Source organism: Pseudopodoces humilis, chromosome 5, assembly GCF_049639895.1.
Source record: "Pseudopodoces humilis isolate 2021_Gansu_Grassland_sample_001 chromosome 5, ASM4963989v1, whole genome shotgun sequence".
Classification (NCBI taxonomy): Eukaryota; Metazoa; Chordata; class Aves; order Passeriformes; family Paridae; genus Pseudopodoces; species Pseudopodoces humilis.
The window spans coordinates 64,233,883-64,260,917 of record NC_142204.1 but is presented as its reverse complement, the minus strand read 5'-3'; the positions used below and the strand labels follow the sequence as shown (position 1 = coordinate 64,260,917).

General features: G+C 34.8%; 1 protein-coding gene across 1 annotated transcript in view; it reads left to right on the top strand.

Moving 5' to 3' along the window:
• SEMA3E (semaphorin 3E) overlaps window positions 1–27,035 on the top strand; it is a 130,594-nt gene that overhangs the window by 75,084 nt on the left and 28,475 nt on the right. The window contains exons 3-7 of the mRNA XM_005526030.3: window positions 1,026–1,085; window positions 5,727–5,846; window positions 20,724–20,817; window positions 25,986–26,105; window positions 26,531–26,673. Coding sequence (XP_005526087.1) covers window positions 1,026–1,085; window positions 5,727–5,846; window positions 20,724–20,817; window positions 25,986–26,105; window positions 26,531–26,673 — 537 coding nt within the window. The remainder of the gene's footprint in view (window positions 1–1,025; window positions 1,086–5,726; window positions 5,847–20,723; window positions 20,818–25,985; window positions 26,106–26,530; window positions 26,674–27,035) is intronic.

Here is a 27,035-nt window from a genome sequence, read left to right as displayed (position 1 = left end):
GTCTTATAATTAAGTTTTCTAATAATTTATCATTTTCTCAGATTAGAATTATTTCAGGAAAACGAAGAGAGTTCAATTCAAAAAAAAAAAAAAAAAAAAAGAAGAAAAAAGCCTAGCAGAAGCATTTAATTTTATTAATTGGATTATTGACAAAAAAGTCATAATGATGACATTGGTTTTTTGATATTTACTTGGTTTCAGCCAAGCCTGATATCACTGATGTGAACATGTTTTTGTTTTCACTTTTAGATGTTGTAAGAAATTAAGTAATCATTCCAGTATGATCAGTCATTGTTTAATGCAGTTTTTATCCAAACAAATTATGCATCTGGGATGAAACATAAATGTTATGCAGTAGGTAGCTGAAGAAAAACGCATTTGTGTAATTTGGCTTCGCTCCTAGTAATTGACTGTGAAAGGCCGATCCTATTCCCATGAGGTGAATTGCTGACCCTTCTTAACGTCACTGTAAACCATTTTCCTTCCTAAGTGTCACTTCAAGCAGGAAATCAAGAGTTTGAAATTAATAACTATGTTGAAAACAACTGACAGTTTAGCATAAATGTTTCTACTGAATTTATATAAAATGCTCCATACATTAACTTCTTTAAGTTTTGTTTACTACTAATAAGTTTGCTGTCCTACCCTAATCAAGACAGTTATGAAGATCTTTTCTCTCAGGGGAAGCAAGGCTCAGGTGGAACTCACCACAGTATTTCAGTACTTAAGTATTTAAATGGCACCTCAAAGAGGAAAGAGGCTCTCCCTTCACAAGGAGCCAGGGATGTGGTGGAGTTTCTGTCAGTGGAACATTTAAAGATGTCTAGGACAGAGTGATAGAAAATCTCATCCAGGCTCCCATTCCCACCAAAGGCTGAACCAGATGATCTTTTGAGGTACCTTCCAACCTGGGCTGTTCTATGATTTTGTACTTCTGATCTGAGAATCTTTCACATGAGAAATAGTGGAAAAGCTGGATTACAATTATCAGACTGCAAATTAAATTTTTTTTTTTTTCCCCTCAGATCCATTGGCCTAGTACACCTCTGCAGACAGAAGAATGCATAATTAAAGGAAGAGATGCTGTAAGTACCACTAATTGCAGATCAAATATTCTGTAATTATACCCAGTGGCTGCTCCAAAGCAAGGATTCAGACATCCCTAATTTAAGAGAGATTAAAGCATAGATATAAAATGTTGCAGGTTAAAAACATGTAACTACTGTGAACACATAAAATTATTATTTTAATTGCTCTTAAACCGGCTCATAAACAGGCAATGATCACATTTGATCACTTTCTTCTAATTCTTTTTCTGGTCCTATCAAAAGAAGGCATCTTAGTAATTCTCTTTTTGCATTTCTATGTCCTTTTCTTTTTGTACACATGGATTATCTTCTCCTTATTCACATTCCAGTTTGCCTTTAAAATTCATTCTATAGAATACATTAAAAAAACAGTTATTAATAATTATAAAATATGCTGTAATTTATACTGTCCTATAGATTTCATGTTCTATTAATAAAAATATTCTGTTTTAATGAACCTCAGAACTGTTCTGTTCTTGGGATTCAGTGCCCTGACTGTAATCAGTTCCTAGGAAAAGCTCACTGACACACAGCAGTTGATATCATTGGCGGCACAGGATGAAAGTTCTTCTAGAGGGGAGTTCCCTTTAATTTTGCAGTGCACCAGGTTCATTATCTGCACCTCATAAACACACAGAGAGTGCACCTAATAAATCCCAGCTGATCACAGCTGAGAGAGCTCACACTGAACCAAGGGATCTGAAAATTGTGATAGTTTTACAGCAACAGCAACAGTGACAGGAATGTAGGACATGGGAGGGGACATACAAGCCTGCCCCAGAAACACAGCAAACAGCAGCTTCAACAATAACCACCATATATTCCCAATAAATTAAGAATCTATAGAGATTTCTTCTGAATTAAAAGATTGAGAACTGTCCCCATTAAGGCACTGTAATCAGAATAGAAAGTAGTAGTAATAATAATAATAAAAATAATAATAAATAAAACCCCAATCCTTCCCATTCACCTGGTCTAGAACTGATCCTTTTTGAAGATTCTTAGGAGTTCATTGTAGTTTTTCAGGTTACTTTTATATCCTTGATAATTTTAGGTGGCTTTGGTTGAAAATTATGGTTTTTTACAGTGGCTGAACTTTAGGGTCATATTAAATGAATCCCAAACCTAAATTATTTGGCCTTAATTTGATACTACTTCTCAGCATAGGCTGTTATTAGTTAAAGCTCTACCATTCTTCTTTCACCACTACATATTTTCTGATACTCTGACAGTATTTGTTTTGTTAAATAAATGCAGAAACAGGTACTGTTGTTTCAAAGCAAAGATAGCCCCCTCAGATTCATGTTTCCCTAAAAATCAAAACCTTTTTGCAATCCAGTTTGTTATTGTAAGTCCTCAAATTTGCATTGTATGAATGAATCTCATTTAAAGAGCTTCATGTGTTTCCCACATTTCTCTGCACCAGGAAGGCTTGGTGTAACTACTTCTTTTACAGAAAAAAAACCCAGAACTTTTAAATAATCACAAGATCTAGAAGCAGAGTCTTTAAGAAAAATACATTAAAATTTTAAAAGCTGGAAATATTGTAATACCAAACAATATTCTGATCCTCATGAGACTTAATTATGTATGGCTATGTGAACAAGTAACACTAATTAATATCAGGGAAACCTTAGTAATTTTCATCAGCATGCTCAGTATTCAGTAAGATAAGTTATTCAAACTGAAAGAAATCTAAATTAGAATCAAAAATCTTCCTATTTTTCTTTCCACCTTCATTTATTTTTAGCCATGAACCAATATTAACTTAATAGCATAATATCTTAAAATCAGCATGTTGTCAATTTTAATTTTTTAATGCTATTTTTCACACTACAATCTCTAGAAAAATAGTGTTTTATTTCAAACTTTTTTTGCTTATTTTCATGCTGTTTCTTTTTTTATTTTCTTTTGCAAAAGATGTATTACTCAAGGCATAATTATTAAGTAGAAATGATAATATTGTAATAAGCTTCTCAACATTGAAATACTTCACATGTATTTTGCTGCCTCTTTCTATATAAATGAACAGGCCAATTTACAAGCTTGTATAACCTTAAAAAGTTAACAGTTCATGTTGTAGCAGTAAAATGGCAAGTATTGTAGTCATAAACAGTTTCAGAGCTTGTAACAGACTTAACAGGACAGTTAAAAAAGGCTTGTCTTAACAACACACGCATACTCTTAAAATAAGGCCATGCTTTCCTCATTCAAGTGAAGGCAAGGAAAAAAAAAATCCTTCAGCTGTCATCCAGTGTGCCAGGAATCACACCTGTTAGCCTGTGGTGCGAGAGTTTTCAATTACTCTGAATTACTTTATCAGAGTTGGAAATCATTCAGATATAGAAGTCAAGTCCTGTGAGGAGATGCCTCACTCCTCCACACTAAGATGTTTCGGATGAATAAAATTCCACAGATCTATAAATACATCTATGGAGCATCCTAAAGACAAGCCAAGTATTTAATTAATTGATACAGTATTATGTCTTATTTCAATGTCCCCTTGGATGATGCATCTCTTCCCTGCTCTGTGTATAGTACATTATTGGTAGGGTTATCAGCAATGCCTTTTTGCCTGACACTTCCTAGAACAGCACCTTTTATCATCTGTTTATAAGTTATCAAGTCTACTTGGAATTAGTTTTCTTCTGTGTTTGGTATTTTCACATCCTGAGGGTTTTTGGCAGAATTTTTAAGGCAATTCTACAAAGGCACACACCAGGAAAGAAAAAAAGGTGTATATTTTTCCCATTTAAAAACAATCTTAGATCCCTAAAATGATTTTGCCACGAAGGATCAAGAGCTGAAGGTGTATATGGATAAAAAAAAGGAAACTATGCAGTAAAGAACAGACCACCACTGAGAGCAAACAGAGGGAATAAATCAGGAAGGTCATACTTGGAGGAGAGGGAGAACCATCAGCATCAGCACCCAGTGAAACATCTATTCAAAAACTTCATGGCATCATAAAATACCTAAGGGATAGCATTTAGCTACCACCAGTTAGCAAACCTTTGGGAAATGGACATAGAAAGTGGACACCTCTGTCACTGAATGCTGATCCATACAAGGAGGATCACATGCTGTTGATTTCAACCTGTTTTTCTCTGTTTGCCTTACTTTGTTTTTATTTCCTTAAAAAAAAAAAAGGAACAAAATAGTTACAAATCAAGAAATTCCAAAAGTAAGATATTAAAAGATTGATTTGCCCTTTGTATATGCTTTATATTTAATTACACGACAGCTCTTCTATAGGTTACCTGTTTCTATGAATTGGCATGATATATCTTGAGGATGAACAGTTAAGGAGAATCAGGTAGCAGGGAAGATTTCTTTCCTTTTTTATTTGCTGGAGCATTTGGAAGACTTACACTGAATGATTCAAGGATTTGAAGAAAGAAGAAAGATGGTTCCTTAGTTTTGAACCTAATGTGGATTTGCAAGTGTTGAGTTCTGCCCACGAATCCCTTGCAGACTACTCCTTTTTGACATTAAGTTCTTGCAGTTGGTTAATAAGACCCAGGATTGTTCTCACACAAATACAGCAGTCCAAAAATAGAGAGTAGTCATCAGTGAAGAACTGCAAATTTTCAAAAAAGGAAATTCCTCCACTCTGTTTTACATGTTCAGGATTGTATTAATTGCCTTTTGGAGATGTCTGACCTAGTTCACTGACTATTGAAAAAGCCTGGGAGAATTGCATAAATTACTTGTCTAAATGCCAAAACACCTAAAGTTAGCTCAGATTAATTCCATTTCAAATGTCTTAAACTTGACACGACTCTTAAACCTCAGGATTCTAAGTTGCAGAAATGTTGAACAATGAACTGAAATGAACAGTAATTTTGCTGCACTCACAGAAGCCATTGTGAAATGCCAAAAAAACAAATCTGAAACCAAATCCCAGGAATCCCAGGAATCTCAAAATCAAGGGACACTTTTATCTCACTATCTTAATTTATAGTTTAGCACAGGAATAATGATCCCACATCTCAAAGGGGTGTTTGAAAATGTTTTAATTGTAATATTTATGGAGCTGCAAATACAATAATGAGTCCCAAAGTATTTCCTCTGTAGAAATGAATATTTCTTCTTCAAAGGGGTTTAAACAGTGGAAACAGACAAAGTATGTGTAGATACAATATAAAAAAATACTGATTAACAATTAATTATTCAATAAATTAATGGTGCAATTAAAATTATATTTTTCTTGAGATAAAATTTATTTAACTCTAGAGAGAAGCTGTTTTCTGACCATTCACATCTTATGCTCTGAAACTTATGTCTATGTCTTATCTATCCAATAATATGTAGTAAAGTTCTATTCAGATTTGAAGACTTTCTCCATGACTAAAGAAGCACAAAAGTGTATTTTTATAATCAAGTAACTACTAACTGGTAAGCATCTAAAATCAAACATGATCAATCAGTGCTATAAAATTGCTTTTTTGATGTAAAAATAAGCACCCATGAAACTGATGGCACAGTTAGTTACATGAAATGAAATAGAATAGAAAGATTCAATATTAGAACATCGCCCACAGGCATTAAGATACAAAAAAAAAAATAAAAAAAAAAATTAAAAAATTAAAAAGTAAAAGCTAATATTTTCCTATGTTTATTTTTTATGTAAACTAGGATGAATGTGCAAATTACATCCGTGTCCTTCACCGATACAACAGGACCCATCTTCTGGCTTGTGGAACAGGAGCTTTTGATCCACTCTGTACTTTTATAAGAGCTGGACATCCATCAGAGGTAAGAAATTTATTTTACAGTAGTGATTCTTTTAGTCTAGATTCCAGCAAAGCCTCTGTGGTTAAAAATAAATATTTAAGTTCAGTTATTCACAGATCTTATATGACAGATATTTTCCTTGAGGAAATGTAATGCTGGACTATAATTTAGTGAACAGATAAACTCACTAATATTTGAAAGTATATTATGGAGAATTATGCAAAGAATTCAAAAACTTTTTCAACTTAGGTCTTTTGGTGTGTTTTTTTACTAGATAAGCTGATATAGTAACTCTTAAGAAAAAAAAATAATTTTTGGGGGGAGCTTTAGCTAAATCTGCAGGGGTTTGCTGTTTTTTGTTGTTTTTGTTGATTTTTAAAAAACTTAAATAATGCATCATACAGCAAAATATATGTTAGTTTGATGGGAGATGGAATTTCTTAACAATTCTTCGGTAAATTCAGCTTCTTTTTATTGGTCTTGTTCAGGAAGTGCATGTAAGCTCCTTAATGATAATTACAGCTGAGTGAAACAGTACTGCAGAAGTCAATAAGAACATATCAATATTTTGAATACATTTCTTAGGCAAAAATAGAAATTTTCTGGATATCTCAGAAATTTGGATCCTTTCTGTCTCAGCTATATTAGAACAGGTTTTTTAAAGACTCAGCAGAAGTACCAATCCCTCATTTAAAATTAGTATGTAAAACTCCTTGGGCATCAAATCTTGGCTGCCAAAGGCACACATGGTGACAGCTTTAGGAGCTGAACCAGGGATTCCTGGAAATGCACTTTGTGAGCTGGGACTTTATAGACGGAGATGATCTATAACCCAAAGATAAGGTTGCTTTTAACTGGCAGGTGTCAGGAAGGTTTGCTGGTTGGTTTTTGGTTTTTTTTGGTTGGTTCACTTGATGTCTCCTGGTGGAACTGGGAACTTGTCATGAAGCTGATGCTACAGCACTATCCAAGAGAATTCTTGCTTTCCACTATGGCCAGGAGCTGTTGTCTTGAATAAATATTAATTTCATATATGAAGTTTTTTTAACGTGTACTCATAGAAATCAACTAAGGGATTTATTTCAGGCAAATGTTTTTGATTAACCTTTTCTGAGTAATGATGCATCCATTTGGCGAAACAGTTGGGAATAACATCACCAGAAGCAATCTCCAAGGACCAATCCATGCTTCATCTCCATCTGCTGTCAAAATGAGAAGCATCTCAGAAGTTAGGACTCCAGCACAGCACTTAGATTCAGAGTTGTATGAATTGCAGAAGCACACTGTCTTCTGAAATTAAGGAAGGAACTAGATAATAAGCAATGTTAAGGCAAATTTGCATGTCTTCTTTGCTCCTCTCACAAACCTCCTGCCAGGCTTCCCAGAAGAGCTTGAAGGAAGCAATGGCTGTATATGTAGGAACACTATTTTAGAAAGCATAAACATTTAAACAGACTAATAAAAATAGAAGCCAACCAAACAAAAAATGAGAAACATGATATATATAAGACTATGTGGCCCATGATCATCCCCTTATCTGTCACTGTCCTTCCTTCCCTTATTTTTGTTTATTATTCTCCCTTGTCACACTGAAGTTCTAAAATTTTACCCACACTGAAATCATGGGAAAATTTCCCTTTTTTTTTGGTTATGTAGACCAACAGGAAATATATTTTCTACACTAGTAGCTATTCTGTTTCCTGTTATCTGAAAAAGGTGCCATTTATATAGCAGGTTAAAAATAACACATGGTGTGTGGTTGAGTGGGCAAATCGTAATCTTGCTTTCTGTGAGTGGTAAAGACATGGTGAAACTGCAGGAAGTGAAAGGACAGGATCCTTCTGCAGAAAACTGCAGTTCAGTCTCTGCTGATCTCTCTGGTCAGAGTATCCTCTTCCAAAAACATCCAATTACTGTCCCCTATTTCTTCCAACTCATCTCTCTGCCATTTTCTCACTGTCTGACTGTCATGGAAAGGACAGTAGCAAATGAAACAGTGTTTAGAATACGCTGTATATCTCTTTACACCTCCTCATGTCTGAGTAGAACAAGGTATGTATGAGGCTCATATATATTTGACCAATGGCACTTCTCAGACATGCTGAGGTGTCAGGTGTGGGATGTAGGAAAGGAGAGGGCCCTTTATGACAAACCTCTGGGTATCCAGATACATAACTAATGCAGCATATGAAGGTAGATTCACACTTGCATATGGAACAATAAATCAGCAGTATCAGCACAGAAAATACTTGCTCTGTGGTCAGGGACCTTAACTAGAAGTTTCAATTCATGCTCCCTGAGCTGATGGAAGGATATGACCCTCCCAGTAAAAACTACAGTGTTCTTAAGTTATTAACAGTATATAAATATAAACTAGAGATGATTTTAGAGACGCATTTAAGCATAATAAATTTAAGCTTGATTAATAATAATTAAGCATGACAGAATAGAAGGACTGTATCTTCTGCAACGTTGCCTTTTCCCATTTACTGAGCAGGCCAAAGAGGAACCTGTTGGAACTTAACATCCAGTTAAGGCTCTGGATCTTGGTGTTCACTAGTCCCATGTTGCAGGGACATTTATTTTGTACTTGGCTTCCAACAAAAGTTTACATAGTCATCCATTTATGGATGATAAAGATGGATGATTAGACATTTTGTAAGGAAATGAAGCATTGCTGGTTTTCCTTTGAACAGTGAAAATTTCCCAAAGCCATGATCACAAGCATACTGTAAGGCAAGTGGTCTGGCATGGGTTTGTGAGGTGCAGTATAGTTTGTGAAAAGGAGCATTCTGCCTCCTGTATAAAATCTTACATACTTATACAACCACAAATTCATCTTTTCATATCAAAACCAGGTCTGAGCTGTGTCTTGCAGAACACGGAGCTCTTGTCAGCAAATCATGAAGCCAAACGGAGATTTCCAAAAGTAGGCAGAATTTGATTGTTTCATTGGCAGATCATTATACCTTGGAACTGCCTTAAAAACAGAATGTTTAATGTTCTTGAAAAACACAGCAATAATGTCCATTCCCCATCCATTCTCTGTAGAAGGTATTAATCTCACTGTGTAGTGATTGAAATGTGCTTTGGAATCTTTCACATGAACATTGTGCTATGATACATTACAGCTTCTTTTGTGCTTTCTGTGGTTATAGAAACTTAATTATACCATGCATTTTGTCTTAATATGCTGATCAGAAATCAACAAGAAATAAGTATTGGTTTTATTTAATTCTACAAACTTGTGTTGTACCACCAGAGTATAACCAAATATATTTTTCTAAGTCAAATTACTTATAAATTCTATTATGCACTATATAGCCATTTGAAAGATTAAATATAAAATGGTTTACTGCATTCTATTCCAATATTGGTTTAATTGATCTCACTTTGGAATTCCAGGCTGTTCAGTTTCATAAAGCTGTTGTCAGTTATTATATTTCTAAAAATATATACGTATAGTTACTGCTAGCAGCTTTTTATCTTTTTCGAATTACTTTGATCAATGTTGCTTTTCCAAATTTAAACATTTCAGCAAAATACCCAATTTTTTTCTGCCATTTAGAAAAAAGTCACAAATTAGGAAAAATAGGAGTGCTGATTTTGCAGATAGAACAACTACTGGTGTTTGCAACAGAACATATTTCAAAGTCTTGTCCAAGAAAACAAGCAAGTTAAATGCCAGCCAGTAAGTGAGTTCATTATCTCTGACTTCATGAAATGCTTCCAAATTTCAAAAATCAGTGCAGGTCAGAAAAGATTGGGTTCTTCCAGGGTTTTTTTTGTATTTCATCTAGAAATGAAGGCAAATTCATTAAAATAAACATTTTTCCCGAAGAAAGCAAGAGTCAAAGACCCTGCACCCCAAATTTCTCACGAGGAAATGCATATGCACATCCATGTACTCTGAGAGAGAAAATCTGAGATAAATCTTTAAACCAGATATAGAAGATGAAGAAAAGTTCAGAAAAAAAACCTTATTTTGCTTTGATTCTACCAAATTGAAATTTGTCTCTCTTGTTGACTTTGATGCCAGCAGGGCAGAGAAGGGGGGAAGCACCTGCATTTAGAATTTTCCTTTTGCATCTATATAAACTTCTCAGTTTTGGCAGCAGGTGACAAGTGCTGAAAGAAGTGCTTTCTGTCTCGGTCTATGCTTTGCCACATCTAGCTGCTAGTAAAAGAGTACTCCAGCACTGTTCTGTATAGCTCAAAATTCCCTGAGTGAGTTTTAATGAACCTTAGATAAATCAAAGGATCAATCTGCAGTCAGGTAATTTTATCTTTATGAGTTATCTATTCAGTAGAGGAACAGGTTGTAGGGGTGCTCTGGAGGCATTCCAATGATCCAGATTGCCTTATTCACTAACTCACAAAGCACCTTTAACAAATTCACATGGGAGTTTCACCAAAAAATTCAGCTAAAAAATTGCTCTGCCTCCATAGGACCTGTGACTTTAGTAGAAATTCCAAAAGAAAACAATGAGCAGAAACAATATCCCAAGTTTTTGCATGCTACGTGGGGACAAGATAGAGCTGATACCTGGAGAAGAAGGCATCTCTGCTTGACAAAACCTGTTGAGGGAATTAAATTTATGGGAAAGAAAAAAACTTGAAGAATTTTTCCTCCAGAACACGCTGTAAATTTTTAATATATACATGCAGCTGGAAGGGTGCCATTTTCAGTGCCTCATTTAACTCAGTAAACTGCCTACAGCTGTATTTCTCCACTTCAGAGCGCTGATTGACGAAGTCACCCTTTCCACAAAATGCACTGGTGGTTTTTGGGATTCTCCTCTAGGTGTTCCTAATCTGATGTATTCCTTATTATATTATTTGCCCCTCAATTAGCCAAGTGAGATTCTGCTTATCAGGGAAGACCAGCTCTAAATTCTAAGTCTTTAGTCATGTTAGAGAGGACTTGCCTTTAGTAAGCAGCAGGTGTATGGTTTTTTGCTTGGAAGACAATTCAATCAAATTTGAACCTTTTCTTTCCGATCTGCATTGCCTTTAATATTTTTTGGAGTGTGGAGAAGGACACTTCTTTTTCTATATGTTCTGTGGCTCAATGCAAAACCAAAACAAGGTTCAATTGTGCAATCAGCTTTCTGTTTACCCCTCTACACCAACCAAATGTAGGCAACATGAGCTCCTCAGCTCTTGCTTTAACAAACCAGAGTGAATTCACATGACAGTCACAAGAGAATGTGCCAGTCATATCTCAGCTTAACTTTTACATGACTTAATTCTTCTCCTCTTGACCAGCATGTGGTAATGTCATCATTCTTCCAGCTTTGTTAAGAAGCAAAATTGTAGACATATTTATATCTATTATTTTACAATAATAAAACTGTTTCTGACGTATTTTTATGATCAAAACAAGCAATGACTTGCCAATTTGCTCCCTCTCCATGCTTGTTCCTATTACCTCATCTCCACACTGTTTTCAGAGGATTAAGGAGGAAGAACATCTGGTTTCACTGACCAAATAGAAGTGGGTGTTGGTTGGTTCTTCATTAGATAGAATGTGTGACATATTTTTGCCCTGAAAATATTTGCTTAGAGACACGGTGTCCTTCTGCATGGGTGAAAAGCCACCATTTGGAGCACCATCCAGTACATAGATATGAAATTCTGCCAAGTGGGCAACACATGTCATAAAATCTTTTACCAGAGGGCTTCATTTACATCCTGTGGTCTGCATGCCCACACCACAGACTTCCAGATTGCACCAAAACATCCATACATCCCACACTTCATTTAGATTAAAGCATTTCATGTTCTGGAAGTTGAATATTCATACATTTCAAGAGAGGTTAAAATGGTACCTAACTCAGAAAATTAAATACATGAAGATAACTTGTATGCTCACAGCAAACAAAGGTGCTGTGCTGCAAAAGGGAAAAAGGGGTGACACCACTATTTCTCTGCCCTAAATATTAGCTGTTCTAATATTTAATTACTTTTAGTGTTAGGAAATAGCCACTTATTCATGGTTAAATTTTTCTGACTTCAGCTTCCTGTCATTTAACTGTGATATGCCTTTGATAGCAGAGTCGAAAAGGCTCCCTCGAAAAGGCTCCCACTATCTTTTTCACATCTTTTCCTCATGTGACTACCTATGCACAAAGATCAAGCAACCTATTCACTTTTTTTGATAAGCTGAGTAAATACAACTCATTAAACCTCCTATCACCAGGATTCCTTAATCTTATTTCTGTCCTTCCTGTGAACTCTGTGCAGTATTTTCACATCTTCTGGAAGTGAGGACACTAGAATTACACATGCTAGTCCATGGTGTGTGTACAGGCAAGGTCACTGCCCCACCTCTGTTTGAGATTCCTCTTTCATGGACTCAAGTGCTGAATTCTTGGCACGACATCTCAGTGAGAAATCTCTTTTTAGTGGTTTGCACTTGACCCAAAGTTCTTCACTTGAACACAAAGTTATCCCAGCTTACACACTTTGCTGAGGCATCTAATTATCAGTATTGTAAGGTAAATGAAGAGATTTCTGGTGTTGCTTGTCAGTGTCAGCTTTAACAAGGTATCTGGGATATCCAAGATCCTAAATGAGGCACCTCAGTCGAATACATGAAAGTAGTCTGAAGAAGGACCATCTTCTAGGGTGTTCTGATGTACTTCTGATACAAACTCTGTTCCCTATGCCAAGATGCAACACTTTGAATATGGTTGTATTAAAAATCTACTTACAAGCTTCTGACCTTTAACTCAGTACTCCAAGCAGTCCATAACCTGAGCTCTCATTTACTTTTTCTTATTTTGGCCTCCTCAAGTACTTTTGTAAACTTTACCAGGAAAGAAATAATATGATTGCTTAAATAACTGCTAAATTATAAAATCATTTTTCTCACAAGAATAAAATTCAGGGAAAACTTCAGTAAAAGAGGATTCATCAATGATACCTCATAAGAACTGTATTTTGACATATGTCAACTGTTTGTATTTCTTAACAATTCTACAATGCACATTGTTTATCAAATAGGTATGTACTTAGTGAAATGCTCTGGAGAAAGTCTTGTATTCTGTAACAGCAAAGTTGTTCTTATCAGTCATTCTTACATTTATAACAGACAACAGATTTTTTGACAGTGTTCTCCATCCATAAAATGAGGTGAATGACATTCATTACTTTTGAATATTGTCCAAATGTGGCCATACGTGAAGTATAAGTTCAGTTTGGGAGATTGGTAGAGTATGTGAATTGATCAGCCATATGAAGTGAATTTTCTATCGTGTTAGACCTGCCCTTTGCAAGATTAAACACAGATGGTCCAGAATGAATGAGAATGAGAACCCATACAGAGGAATAATAGTGTTATCCTGTAGAGAAAGAAATCTTCCACCTGTGTGGTAATTTGATGGGGGTAACCAAAATATTCCAGCTCAAATTATAATGATTTTAAATTCTGCCACATTTATTTATGAGAGAAAGTATTTTTCTAAGTGACAGCACCTGTTGAAGTCTATATCATTGTTTGAAAAATAGACTTATTAATCAATAAGGTTTTAGTAATCATAATTAAAACCAGGAAAAAATAAAAGTTTAGTCAATACTTTTACATTATAAGATGCACCCTTAGTATTGTATAATCCTTCTGTGATATATGACTGAAATTTTTCTTATTTGACTGATATTTATACAGGAAAATGAGATTAGATTAAAAAGTAAAAAGAAATGTTGCTATCAATTCATCTATGTCTTGGGGAGTCAATGGGTCCACTCCTCTGCCCTTTTTTTCCAGAATGGCCATAAACATCCCCAGCTGAAGCTCTGCAAAAGTGTTGTTGGCTGTCTTAGGCTCCACACATGGAGACAGACAGAACAGGGTATCTGAGTCCTTCAGAAATCTGTTCCCAGTTTAGTGTAGCTGTTCCTTCCATGCCCAACACATCTCTTTCTTCCTTTCCTCATCAAAGCCTAGATAGAAGTTCAAACCTTAGAGCTGCATCCTTCCTTTAAAATTTTTTTCATGACCTTTGTCCCCAGTTGTTATGATAGCAATCATTAGATTAGGTCATTAGAGAGGGTTTTATTTGGTACTTGCTCTGATATGACTCTCACAATCTCAGCACAAGTTTAGCCTGTCAAAACCATAGAAGAGGAAAAGCCTTGGTTAGTGAGGCTCTGTGTAAAGACTCTGCTCTTCCCCACAGAAATCCCTTCACTTTTTTATAGCAGTTGTGGACTGTCTTTACCTTCTCTTTTGCTTGGTTACAAGACTATATCACAATATACAGCTACTCAAACATTTTAATTCTGGAGAGCCTTCATGTGGTCCCTGGAACTTTCATACATATTAACTATCACATTAGTGCAATATAATTGGAAGTTCTAATGGCTCTATTCTTTGCCATAAGACCCCTAATGAATTCATGTGACCAATTCAAGGCGGCACAAAGGTGTCCCTTCTAAAATTCTGACCAATGCAAACACTGCTACTGAAATACTCTGAGCTTCTAAGGATAAATGCCTCTGATTTCTATATGCAGTGTGGTGGGATCTTTTTTTTTTTTGCTTTTGCCAGATTTTTTTTCACATTCATTAAGTCAGGAAAATATATTATTTCTGTCACTTTAGGCCAGATATTTTGACACAAGTCACAAATTGCTAATCCTTTTGCAAACTCAGACAGCAGTCTGACATAGCTCCAGATTTTAAACACATTTTCAGATTGGAGCCCAATGTGTCTTAATCATTTAACTGTGGAATAAAATGCACAGACCTGAAAAATGCATCTGAATTTTTAGGGAGGATTTAATGTCTATAATATTTTATGCACATTCATCCCATAGGGCGATTGATCTTTTCAGTATGTCAGTGGATAGTAAAGAGGATTGAAAACAGATCCTCAGAAGAAATACTACCTCCCAAATAATCTCAGTTATGTCAAATAGCAGAGACCTGACTATTGCAGACAGTTTTTGAGGACTCTATTGCTAATATTGTATTCCCATTTGGCTTGGAAAATAAAGTTGATTGAATGCTGAAAGTATAATTTTAAAAGTTAGTAATCCTCTGACAATGAGAAGAGATTTTTTGCCAGTGCTTAAATCTTTTGGAAAATTAATGTTTGGATTATTTAAAGAAGATATTACATGAAAACTTGGAGCATCCTTGTCTTGCTCACCTACATACCTGCATGCCCATTTTATGGTGACTTAAATAGGGCAGTGTGTTGCAATAGGAACTTACTAGTATTATTGTAAGTATTTGGAGGATAGGTTCCTTTATATAAACTCAATTATATTCCACTGTGTTTAGATTTTTAATTTTTCAATGAATTTGTTGGCCTTGTAGCAATTAGACACCTAGCTAATATTTGGGACTATATTTTTCTAATATATATAATCTGGCTAATGCTGATGCAAATTTTTTGTAGCAGTAGAATTTAGTCTGCTTAATTACAAAGGGCTAAATAATATGAGACACCTTTTCAGGCCTGACCCAACAAGTTATTTTATGCTGCTATACAAGAAAAACTATTTTCCTGTAGATCTCTTTTACCATGTGCCTTCTTGAAGAGGCAAGTGTACAGATTAAGGCAGGTCATGGAGTTGAATGTTCATTTTGGAGACTTATATTTGAATTATATTTTCTGCTGATTTACAGACATGTTCTGTGATTTTTCAGCTTTTTTTTTTTTTTTTAAGGGGGGAAAGTCAAGGTTCATCCTTCCTAAAGGAAGCCTCTGCACAGTGTATTCAGTATGTCTTTCTATGTTGAAATAAAAATGTAAGGATAAGTATAAAAGAAAGAGAAAAGCAGTGAAAAATACTATTTTGAGAATATACAGAACAAAAGAATATTTGGGAAAAAAGTAAATTTATATGTGAATTTATACTAAAACCATTATAGTGCCAAAGAGAATGGAAATCAAGATGAGGTTTGTAAAGCATTTCACTGGTGTAACTGGATTTTTTTTCTTATGTGAGTGACTGAATACTGGATGAACGCATAGAAATTTTTTGATCATGACAAAAAGTAAAGTACAGTGTAAACTCCCATTTTTGATAGTTTAAGACTTACTTGAATTTAAAAATAGTGCAACATATATGATACTAGCACCATGTGGCTTTATTAAGAATTTTAAAACAACATTTTTCATAGCTTTGCATGAGCAGTGCACCTCTATTTTGTACTTTCCCTTTCAATTCACTTTGCATATGAGCCCTCTTTTTTCTAGTTCTCTTCAAAAAAGTATAAATTACACAACCCCTAGAAATGGAATGCAACAAACAGCTCTTGCATGTAAAATCATTCTTCCTAAGCTGAAGAACTATGACATCATTAAAGCTGAGAAAGAATTTTCTCCAGTGCTTTAGAGCAGTAGTGAATAGTATGGGCAGTGTTTAAAAATATACTTACAGAAATCTGCACAGACTTTCCCCATTGTACTCCAAATATGATTTAATATCCAGCAAGATAGACAATATGGACTTGTTAGGAAAAAAAAGGAAAAAACAAATCAAAACATCCACACTCCAGAAAAAAACCCACCAAAGAATCTACCAACCACAAAACTGCACAGGCCTCCTTTAGAGCAGACCATGTCAGTACTGTTGCAACAAATGCTTACACAGTTAAGGGTGTAATTAAAGGTTATGAAATTATCTCAATCTCCTTTAAAAAATGTCATTATGATATGTTTTACTTTTTTTGTTACATGGAAAATAATAAAATTTAAAGTGAAATAACCAAAGCACCATAAATTCTTACAGAAAATCAAATTATTTTTCTCTCATAAAAATAATATCCTAGGAAAACACAACTAAAACCTCTGTATTTTTAAGTCCCTGGTTTAGTGAAAAGATACTGCTATTGTATTAATCTTCAGAATAGGCTTAGGTACTTTGCTGAACAGGAATGGGAGTAAACATATGTTTTAAATTAATCACATGCATAAGTGTTGTCTTGACCCAGAGCAAAGCAGCACTTGGCATTAGTGAAAGCAATTTTCTGCAACAAAAGTTAAATTCAGTCTTTAAATTTTAATGCCTCTGATTGACCTTTTCTTTCGCTATTGTTTTTAGCCTACATTATTCTTCATTGTCTAAAATTCTAAATTCATATCAAGTTAATGGCAAAATTCTTGATGCTTTGAAAATATCTTCTATTTCTTTGAAAGAATGTTATTATTTTAATATTAGTTGAAAGTTTATTATGTTTCCTGAGTTACTGGTATCATAAATCAAACCCAGAAGCCCATTTCTTTTCCCAAGCTACATGTAGAGACACGTAATTCCACTCCCAGACCTCCATATGTGCTTTTGCAAAGTTTTTACCCTAACCACTGAAAAATGCCCATAAAATAAATTGTGATGTTGAATTGATGGGCTGTTTAATCTGTGAGGAAACTGTCTGTTTTACTCTGACATTTCTCAAGGGATTTCAATGTCAAAAAATGCAAGGAGGGTTAGAATTATGGAATTAGACTTGAAAGCTGATTATTAATGTGTAACGCTTATTTTATTTAAGCCTGCATCCCATGGAAGCTGACACATCTTACACCTGAACTTCAAATACTTGCCCCAGTGATAGGAATAACTTATTGCAACCATGGAATATTTGGCATGCTGTCCTAAAAGCTGAAGGTGAAAATCTCTCTTGGAGGAGTCATTGCTTACATTTTCAGCAACTTTTCAGACAGTTACATGTGTCTGCAAGCATTTATTTATGAGATACACATCCTGCTTTATATCAAAACTAGTGACCTCCTCTTAAAAATTCCACCAAATTGCACTGAAATCCAATTTTCTGTCTACCCCAAGTGTTAATACTAGATTGTATATTTAAGCTACAACCCTTATTCATAAATTCCAGACAATGAATGGATACTATGCATATTGTTTAGCATTTTCATCCAGCAGTCATATACTTAGCTGTTTTAATCACTTTCATGTTATGAATGTTAAAAGAGATGGGTTTGTCTTTACCATTGATTTCATTCTGGTTCTCAGGGAAATGATTAACTACATTAGTAGTTAACTACTTACATTAGTTAATTATATTTTTCATTGTGCTGGTACAGTTTTGTGTACAATGATGAAAAGTTCTTCCACATCATCCAGAAGAATTCTCCTACTGGCCACATCTCATTGCTGTGAGTACCAGTGGCATTTTACCAGGGCAAGACCAAAATATGAAGTGTGTTTTACGATGACCTGGTGGCACCATGTCTCCTCCAACATCAGAAAAACTTCCAGTTTCTATTCCCTAGGTAGGAGAGAGTGTGAGCCAAAACCTATAAACCAGGAAGTATGGATAATACAACTTCTTCAAGTATGGTTTCAAAACAATGTTATTCCCACACATGATCACTTCACCTGAGTATGTTTTTTTCTGTAATCAGTTTTAATTTATTACTAATCCCTTGTATGGACACATCCTTTTTTTTCCTTCTCATTGTTTGGAAAAGTAAACAGAAAGCATGAAGACCAGAATAATCGATCAATTTTTAACTCTTGGCTTGTCTCTCCATTTATTTCTAAATCTTTATTGAACCAATTAACCGACAAATAGTTTAGCTGAGATCCCAGAGGAGAAATTTCATGAGTAACTTTATTTGGAATACCCAACTAGAGAATATATAACTTCAGACAATTTTTAAAATATTTCCTTTACATCAGATTTTATGCCATTATGACTCCCAAGTACTTTTTCATTACTTCAGAAAGATTTTCTTTTCCTTCTTGAGTTCACCTCAGTCTTTTTTTATCCACTGTTGACTCAAAATGTTACAGTATTTAGTTTTGAAAAATACATGGTATGTGATGTTTGAAAAGTATGGAGTGGGACTGGGATTTTCACACACAGGGAAATATTTCTTCACTGTTTGACTTTTACCCAACAGCAGAGGGGGAATAGTTACCACTGATGTGCATTTGTTGCTGATACAGCATAAAACAATATTCCTGCACCATCAGTCTCTACCCAAGACAGTTATTTTCTGCTACATCAGCTTTAACAACCAGGCACTAATATACCAGGGTTAGGCCAACAAAGGAGCTTCTGGAGAGGTGAGATTATGAATGAACGCTTTGTTGCTTCATGAGTTTTAGGTCCATTACCTAAAATTTGTATGTTTTTTTCCTTTTTTATTTTATTTTACAATTTTTTCACCACAAGTACACGTGAAACAGATGTCCTCTTTTTGCAGGACTGCATTCTGAGTTGTGTCCCATTTTTTATAGTTCCCTAACTACTGGGAATATTTCTTTTTGACCAGAAGTTGCAACAAAATGACATGTATGATTTAGACAGTTGAGAGTGGAAGACAGGTACATCAGCTTGTCTGATCTGGGGCTTTGAAGTCACAGGGCTTATGACAAATTCAAGATTAACTGTTTTAAATTAAATGCACATAAAGATTCAATTATTTGTCAGTTAGTAACTAAGAGCTCTACAACTTTTAACTCTCCTTATATCTTTTTTCTTTCTGTCCTTTTAAAGTGTTACTATTGTTATTATTATTATTATTATTATTATTATTATTATTATTATTACTATTATTATTATTATTTTTGTCTTTCCAGTTTTCCACGTTCTACTTTTTTGGTGATAGTCTTTTTAGGCTGATTTTTTTTACAAGAGAGCTTAACTGTCATGAAGCCACCTGAAGAGGATATTAATTTAGTTTCTGGGGCAACTGCACTTGCTTGAGAATTTTGTATGTTGTAGCTTTTTTCTGCGTGAGTATTAAGTTAGTCTAATAAATATGTGAAAAGTCCAGTCTAATAAAACCTGATTTTTATGACTAAAAAGTCCCTTGGATATTCTTCATAATGTGTTCTGTAATTGAGAGACAGGCAAGTACTTCTCAGATTCTGGGGGATTTGGTTTCTATGCCTCCCAAAATATTTGCCTCATGTATTAGGAACATGAACCTGAGACTCAGTTTAATGAACAGGTACATTATACTTATCCAATATATTGATATAATCTGCATTTCAGTGGACTTTTGAGTAAACCTTTACTCAGAACTCAAACTACTAAATTATCAAAATATTTGCTAGTCGCACACTTTATGGCTGTGTGGCATATTTTTTTGTCAAGCTTTCATAGCTTTCTATCCATTTGCCCTTTTATTCTCCCAAATCTCTGTGTTTTGTGGCATGCTGTTCTGTTAATATCCAAATTAAAAATATTGTGATCTCACTTGATATTTTAATCAGACATTAATGGGCTTTTCTGTGAAAGCTGAGACAAACGTACCACTGCAAGTGAAAATTTAAATTGTAAATTCTTTCTCAGTCTTTACAGCCTTATACAGACAAATTAAAGCAAGTTGCCAATATTTTTTTAAAATGATATTCTGTTAGATCCACTGAAGAAATCAAATCTGCTCTGAAAACCATAACTAGGGATTCATTCCTAAACATACTTCTATGAGGAAGATATATAAACATCTCAAAGGTATGAAGAGAAGATAACACAGTCTAATATATGTAACAACTACTGGGAAAAAAAATTGTTTAAAGGGGGAAAACACATTCCATGGTGAGATATCTATTTAATGTTTAGATAATTTGGAGAAAAGATAGAGGAATCTTTCCTCCCTACTCCCCACTCCCACAGAAATTAAATAAGTGCAATTTTATTGTACTTATTTCACTGATTTTCACTTTTCAGTTTATTGCTAACTGATTCTTTTTTGGGCAGTGCACACAGAAAGGTGATTTGTAGAAACCCAGAGAATTTTTGCTAGTACATCAGTGAGCAACCGAATCTGTTTTCTTCCTGATGAAGTCAATTCTCTACAAAGGTGTAACAAAGTTAAAGATTGTCTCTAAGGACTGTGTTTCCTTGCCTGTAGGGTTTATGGTGCTCTCTGTAACTCTGTAATTTCTTTTTTTTTTTTTTTTTTTTTTTAAGGATCATCTGTTTCAACTGGAATCACACAAATTTGAGAGAGGACGAGGCAGGTGCCCTTTTGACCCCAGTTCTTCCTTCACCTCCATCTTAATTGGTAATGATCTTTATGTCACAAGCTTCACAGTCCTGTCAATCTGTCATTCTGAGTCTCTTTTTCAGCACACCAAAGTGTTGTCAGCCTTCCATTGCAATCTTCCACATGTCAGACTTAATGCTCATGGTGCTGCCCACATTAATATTACATTCCAGGCAGCATTAACCACAGCAAGGGTGTCTCACTAAAGTGACATGCTGAATGACATGTGCCATACAATTATTGTTGTGTAATTATGGAAATAATAATTTCCTGCTTTCCTTAAAAGCAAAGAAGCATGACTGGCTTCATCATTTACACCACTTTTGTTTTCATCTACTGAGATTTATCTGAGCAACAAACACCCTGTAAAAATGTCAGTTTAAATGTTTTTATATCAAGCTTTAATGATTGTATAAATTACCAGTTTTGAGATTGTTTTTTTCATTTCATTGCTGCTTTCTAACAAAATTATTGCAAACTGGTGATTTGATGTTAGAAGAGTTGATTTTATACTAAAAAGATATGAAAATAGAATTCAGTTTAAGTCCTGCCATGCCAGGAAGCTGTGCTGAGCTAGTGCTCCTCTGTGCCTCACTGGGAAGTGTATCACTATAGGACTGGGATCTTTGAAGCTGTGATATAGCAAACCATATGGGCTTTCCTCAAAAATGTTTTCTTAAAACATTTTGTGAGATGAAGCAAAGACAGTCTTGGCACTATTGCCTAACTGTACATTGACTAAAAATAGCCTGGAACAGCAGGTAAATGGTAAAAGCTAGATGGAGTTAGGGAGTAGCACAGTGATTTCTGGGTTTAGAAAACATAAACAAAAACAGAGTGTTCAAAAGAGATTTAGATTAAAAGAAAAAGCTAGAAAAGGAAGTTAAAGATTAAATAAATTTTCTATTTTTCAGGCATAGAAATAGGATTTTAGGGCCCTTCTGATACTTACATTTGTCTCTACATCCTAAAATCAGACAACTAAATTCTCTGATTAACTTCAATGGTATGGCTCATCCATGGTGGTGATGAATTATTGGTCATGACCGATGGTTGTATTTTTACATGTTAGTTTTATTTGTTTCCTTACATTAACAAATTAATTAAAGGAAGAATATTCAGCAGTAATGACAAATCTTTCACATTGCAGCAATTCATCAAAATTTTCTTCATTTTCATTAAAAAAAGTTAATTAGAGCTCTAATTCTTAAGTTAGTGAGTTAAGAAGTCATAGGAAATCAGAAAAACATACTGTATTTTGCCTAACCCTCCGAAATCCATGAAGCATAGATTGCCATGCTTTTATCCCACCTTTATTTCTAAATTTTTTCTACAGTTTTCTGACAGTTTAATTGACATTTGAGAATGAGACAGACTTCTCATGTCAAATGCACTGAGAAGGAAGAGATGCTCCCTCATTCAGACAAGATCACGATGGACATTTCCCCATGACAGGAGATGCAAACTACACCATGCACCCTCCAGGACTGGTCTTCAGTCCTTCCTCCAATGCTTGGAGGTTTAATTCTTCTTCATGCACTTCAGTTTTCTCAGAAAGTGAAATCTGCTCCTGGTGTGAAGTCAGCCTGGCCTTGGAGGCTGCATCCCAGAGCTGTTTGCACTCTCGAATGAATGTTTGCACTCTCTTGGTTCAGGTTTTATGCAAACCCATTAGAAAAGCACACCCCAGCACCTTCTTCCTCCTAAGGAAAGAATTCAAAGCCTGCTCTCACCTCTTCACCTCACATTAACACAGCATCTATACCAGCATGGCCATTGACTAACTGTGAGGATTAGGCTAACAAGAAAACTTTACATATCTCTCATAAAGTTTTAACAGCTTTTAAAATCTTGATCTTGAAAGATCATTTACACCATAACCAATTAGGACCAAATGTAGCTGGATTAATTAAGGAAGAAAAATAATTCCTTGTTCTGCATCTCTTTATGTGTTTCAACACAAGAGATAAAACACCCACTCCAAGAAAACAACAATTCGTGACTTGGCTTTAAAATGAAATGTCTGTGCTGTTTAAGCATTATTATAGGTTATCTGACCCACTAGTGAAGTAGCTTGTGATGAATTCCTCAATATGTGAACAGTCAATTAATTTATTGCCAGCATCAGGAAACAGAATGGAAGTTGGATGGCAGACAGAATGAATCAAATGTTTATGTTTAGCTCAACAGTATATAAAACTTTTGGATTATTTTTTCCTGATGAACTCCCTCATCTGCTTTCAATAGCCAAAACTATTTTTTGATACCAGATCTTGCACACAGATTAACTTAGACCACACTAGATGAGAAATTAGTTTATGTCCACATATTCTTACCTGCAATACATCAGAAGCAAGTGGTGAAAAACTTAAATTACATCTGAATAGGTTAATATCCAGGAAATCCATTCCAAAAGTATTTTCTGCTTTTACAGTTTTAAAAGTTAGGTATTTGTGTCTTTTCTTTTAGTCTATACAAAAATACATTTTTTCTCAAAACAAAAGACAGAATACTTGAGTGACAGACAGAAAATACAAATATACAGAGGTATTAGTTTACCAGTTAAACAGTAGGGTTTTTTTTGTTTAAAATTTACTGTTTTCATCCTGCCAAAAGTATCACTTTCTAAAATGTGAATTAGTCTTCTGATTTTAGTTGTCGTGTGAGTAATAACTGACCGACAGTCAAATAAATGCATGAAAGCTGCAGTTTATGTTCTACTCATTACATTCTAATGCTTTATTCATAAAATAAATTTTCCATTTTACACAAAAGAGACTACCAATGAATAATAACTTGTGTTTTCATAACCTTCCAGTTTGATGCAGGTACATAAAACATGCCACCTTTAAGGTGGTAGGAGCCTATTTATAGAAATCTTTTGAAGTAATTTAATTTAAACACTTCAATCTGTTTTGCTTTGGGGTTGGCACCTAGGAATCTTGAAGGACTTAGAAGAAAAACTTTGTATTTTACTTTGTTAATATTTTGCTTTGAATAAAAGGCAAAATAAAGGTATTTTTAAATAGTCACCATTGAATTTTGATATATTTGTTAGCTTGAAAACATGCTAGCTAAAAAGTGAAAAAATGCTAGCTAAAAAGTATGTGTATCACTTGAGCTAAAACTGGTCTTTGAGGTCCATGGGAGTTTTTTATTTGCTTAAATAACAAAAGAAGAAATATTTTATCTTTTTAGAACATGATTAATCAGGATGTTAACCTGATTAACAAAAATTTACCAATTTAACGTGAAGCTGAGATTAGACTGGAAGAAGGGACAAGTAGTGAAGGTCTCTGAAGTTACTCAGCTGATTTTCACTGGAAGGTAGAGGTTATTGACAGTCACATTTTTCAGTACTGTCCCACTGTTGTTCTTAGGTGAGTCTGTCTGCTCACACATGATACTTATATGTAGTTTAGTAACAGCTCAGTGTAAAAAATCAGAAATTAAATTCTGTATCTGTAAAATATCTTTCATGTAACAATATCTATGCAGGACTGGAACTTCCATTTTCTCCTCTCAGGATCTCACAGGTACAATCAGTCATAACTTCTTCAGTATACAGTAGAATGCCATACCAGCAAGTTATTTATAACATTTTATGACTATGTCAAACAGAAGGAATAGACTTAATTTTCAAACTTCAGAACATCTGGACTCACAGATGTCAATCCTGATCATTGGCAATATGTAATGAACCATTTACCCTGCACTGATGCATTTTCCAAGATTCATTATAGTTGTGAAAAGATAAAATGTCCTGTTTTGCATTACACATCATCTAAACTAGAAAGAATACCAGCCAGTCTGATATATTTTTCCAGTAGGATTCCCAAAGGGAATATATGACTAATGTAACTCATTAATTAAGTTTGGGAAGATTGTTTAAAACAAATAAAGTTATAAAGACACTGGCAAATTCTACAGTTTAGGCAGCTCTGTGCTGTTTAAAAAATAAAGTTGTCTATTAGTTTTGGGCAACCTTCACTTCTACAGGTGCTATAATTTATACTGACTTTTTACTTCACTTGCCAATATTTTATGCTAAATCTTGACCATGTATTTTCCAGGGCCGTAACAATTCTGTACATGATGAAGGCAAAACTGTGCTCAGTTCTGGCTCAGCAGAGATGTTGGAACTAGCCCCAGCTGCCAAACTATTAACTTTTCAGAATAATCATTCACAATTATGCATATTCAAATGCACAATTCAATTTATATGTCTCTCTTAAAAGAAACAAAATTCACACATTGAGAGAAACCTGCAAACAAAATCTTGCTTTCTGCTATAATCTTTTATAAATGCCAGCAAACGTTATTTGGATGTATCAGTCATGTTTATTTTGATTAAGGTGTAGGAAGCTGTGTTACTGAAGCCTCCACTCAGATTAGCCTTCAACTGGAAATAATTTATTTCCCTCTCTTTGTGCAGTTGAAATGTCTTTTGTGTTATTTTCTAGCATAAGATGCCACCTAGTGACAATAGCTGCCTGCTTCTTAAATTGGGCCTAAAAAGTATCCCAGTCTGCCAGGATATGAAATAAGTTATTGTTAATGCTTAATCAGTTAAGGAGAATAGTGCCCATAAAAAAACTGAAAGATAGAATTATGGATGGCATTTTACCAAGGTAAAATATATCTAATATCACAATTTTGGATGGATCAGAGATAGGCTTGATTTTTGAACATTGAGCTATATACATACTGATTTTTCAAGAATGTGTGTTATTCTGTGTATTACTTCTAAATTTTCTGATGCTTGCTTAATTTGTGAATTCCATCTAAATCCTTTGAAAATGAGACCAAATTTTTGTTCACATAAATTTTTCAAGAACTAATCATCACCACTTCTGGAGGATGGATGAAATCTCAGGTTCTGTCCTTGTGCTGGTAAATGTTTCAATGCTTTGAAAACAAATTATTGCTGGGCCAGAGAAAAATAAGTTTGTTTTTTTTGTGACTACTGAGTATGGAATCCCCTCAGCTAGCAAGTTATTCCCAAACTGTGGCTATTCCAGGTGAAGTGGAACAGTTCCAGCAGGCTGACTGGAAAACCCCTCAGCCTAATAATTAGCGTATACCATATTTATAATGTGATTACTATTGCATGCAATGGAAGCAATATGTAGAGTATTACCAAACTGTTTCATTTTAAGGATTTTTTTTTAATGTCTGGTCTGCAGGTGGTGAACTCTTTACTGGTCTCTACAGCGACTACTGGGGGAGAGATGCTGCTTTGTTTCGCTCCATGAACCGCATGGCCCATCTTCGCACGGAGCCTGACAATGAGCGCCTGCTGAAAGGTGTGGGAGGGAGGAGGAGCTGGAACCAGAGATGTTTCAGATGACTGGACAATTTCTGGTTTGCATGGGGTCAGACAGAGATTGCTATGCAAATATTAGTGTCAGGTTTTAACCTAGTTCAAATTAAAATATATAAAACACAGAGAATGGAAAACTGTCTTTTGTAAAAATACAAAGGAATATTAATTTGTCAATTGGAGGTATACAAATACTTCAACATTAATCTATTCCATGTTTTATAGATAGCCACCAAATTTTTTTTTGCTATTTCTATCACCCAGTTGTCCTTAGTTAGCTCTCTGACTGACACAGCCTTTACCTCTAGTTTTATTCTTTGGTTGCTATTGGCTGGTTTTAAGGCTTGAAAAGATACGGCAATATTTTAATAACTGGACTCAATTCCTTTTTGTTTGTTTTTTTTAAAGAACCAAAATTTGTTGGCTCATACATGATTCCTGATAATGAAGACCACGATGATAACAAAGTATATTTCTTCTTTACTGAAAAAGCTTTAGAAGCTGAGACAAGCACTCATGCCATATATACCAGAGTGGGACGTGTATGTGCGGTAAGATCCTTTCCCTGATTGTGCCAATAAGAAACTAGAACAAATGATGAATTGTCCAGGAAATTATTATCACAGGCATACTTATCAGATTTTACCAGAAGGAGCAGAAAGATCATGAGGAGAGACTTTGCTTCCCTATACTGATCTGTTCAATTATCCATTTCCCAGTCAGGCCATCCTCCTGGTGTTGATTCATCTCCTTTTGGCTCCCTGGTCCCACACACAGGAATAAGACCTCAGGCAGTTGGTGGAGAGATACACTTTTAATATATGATCTCCCAGCTACCAATATTGGTGCTCTCTAAACACTAGTGAATTTTGGGTGCCTTCCTCTTCTAATAACCGACTACTGTAAAGCTGAT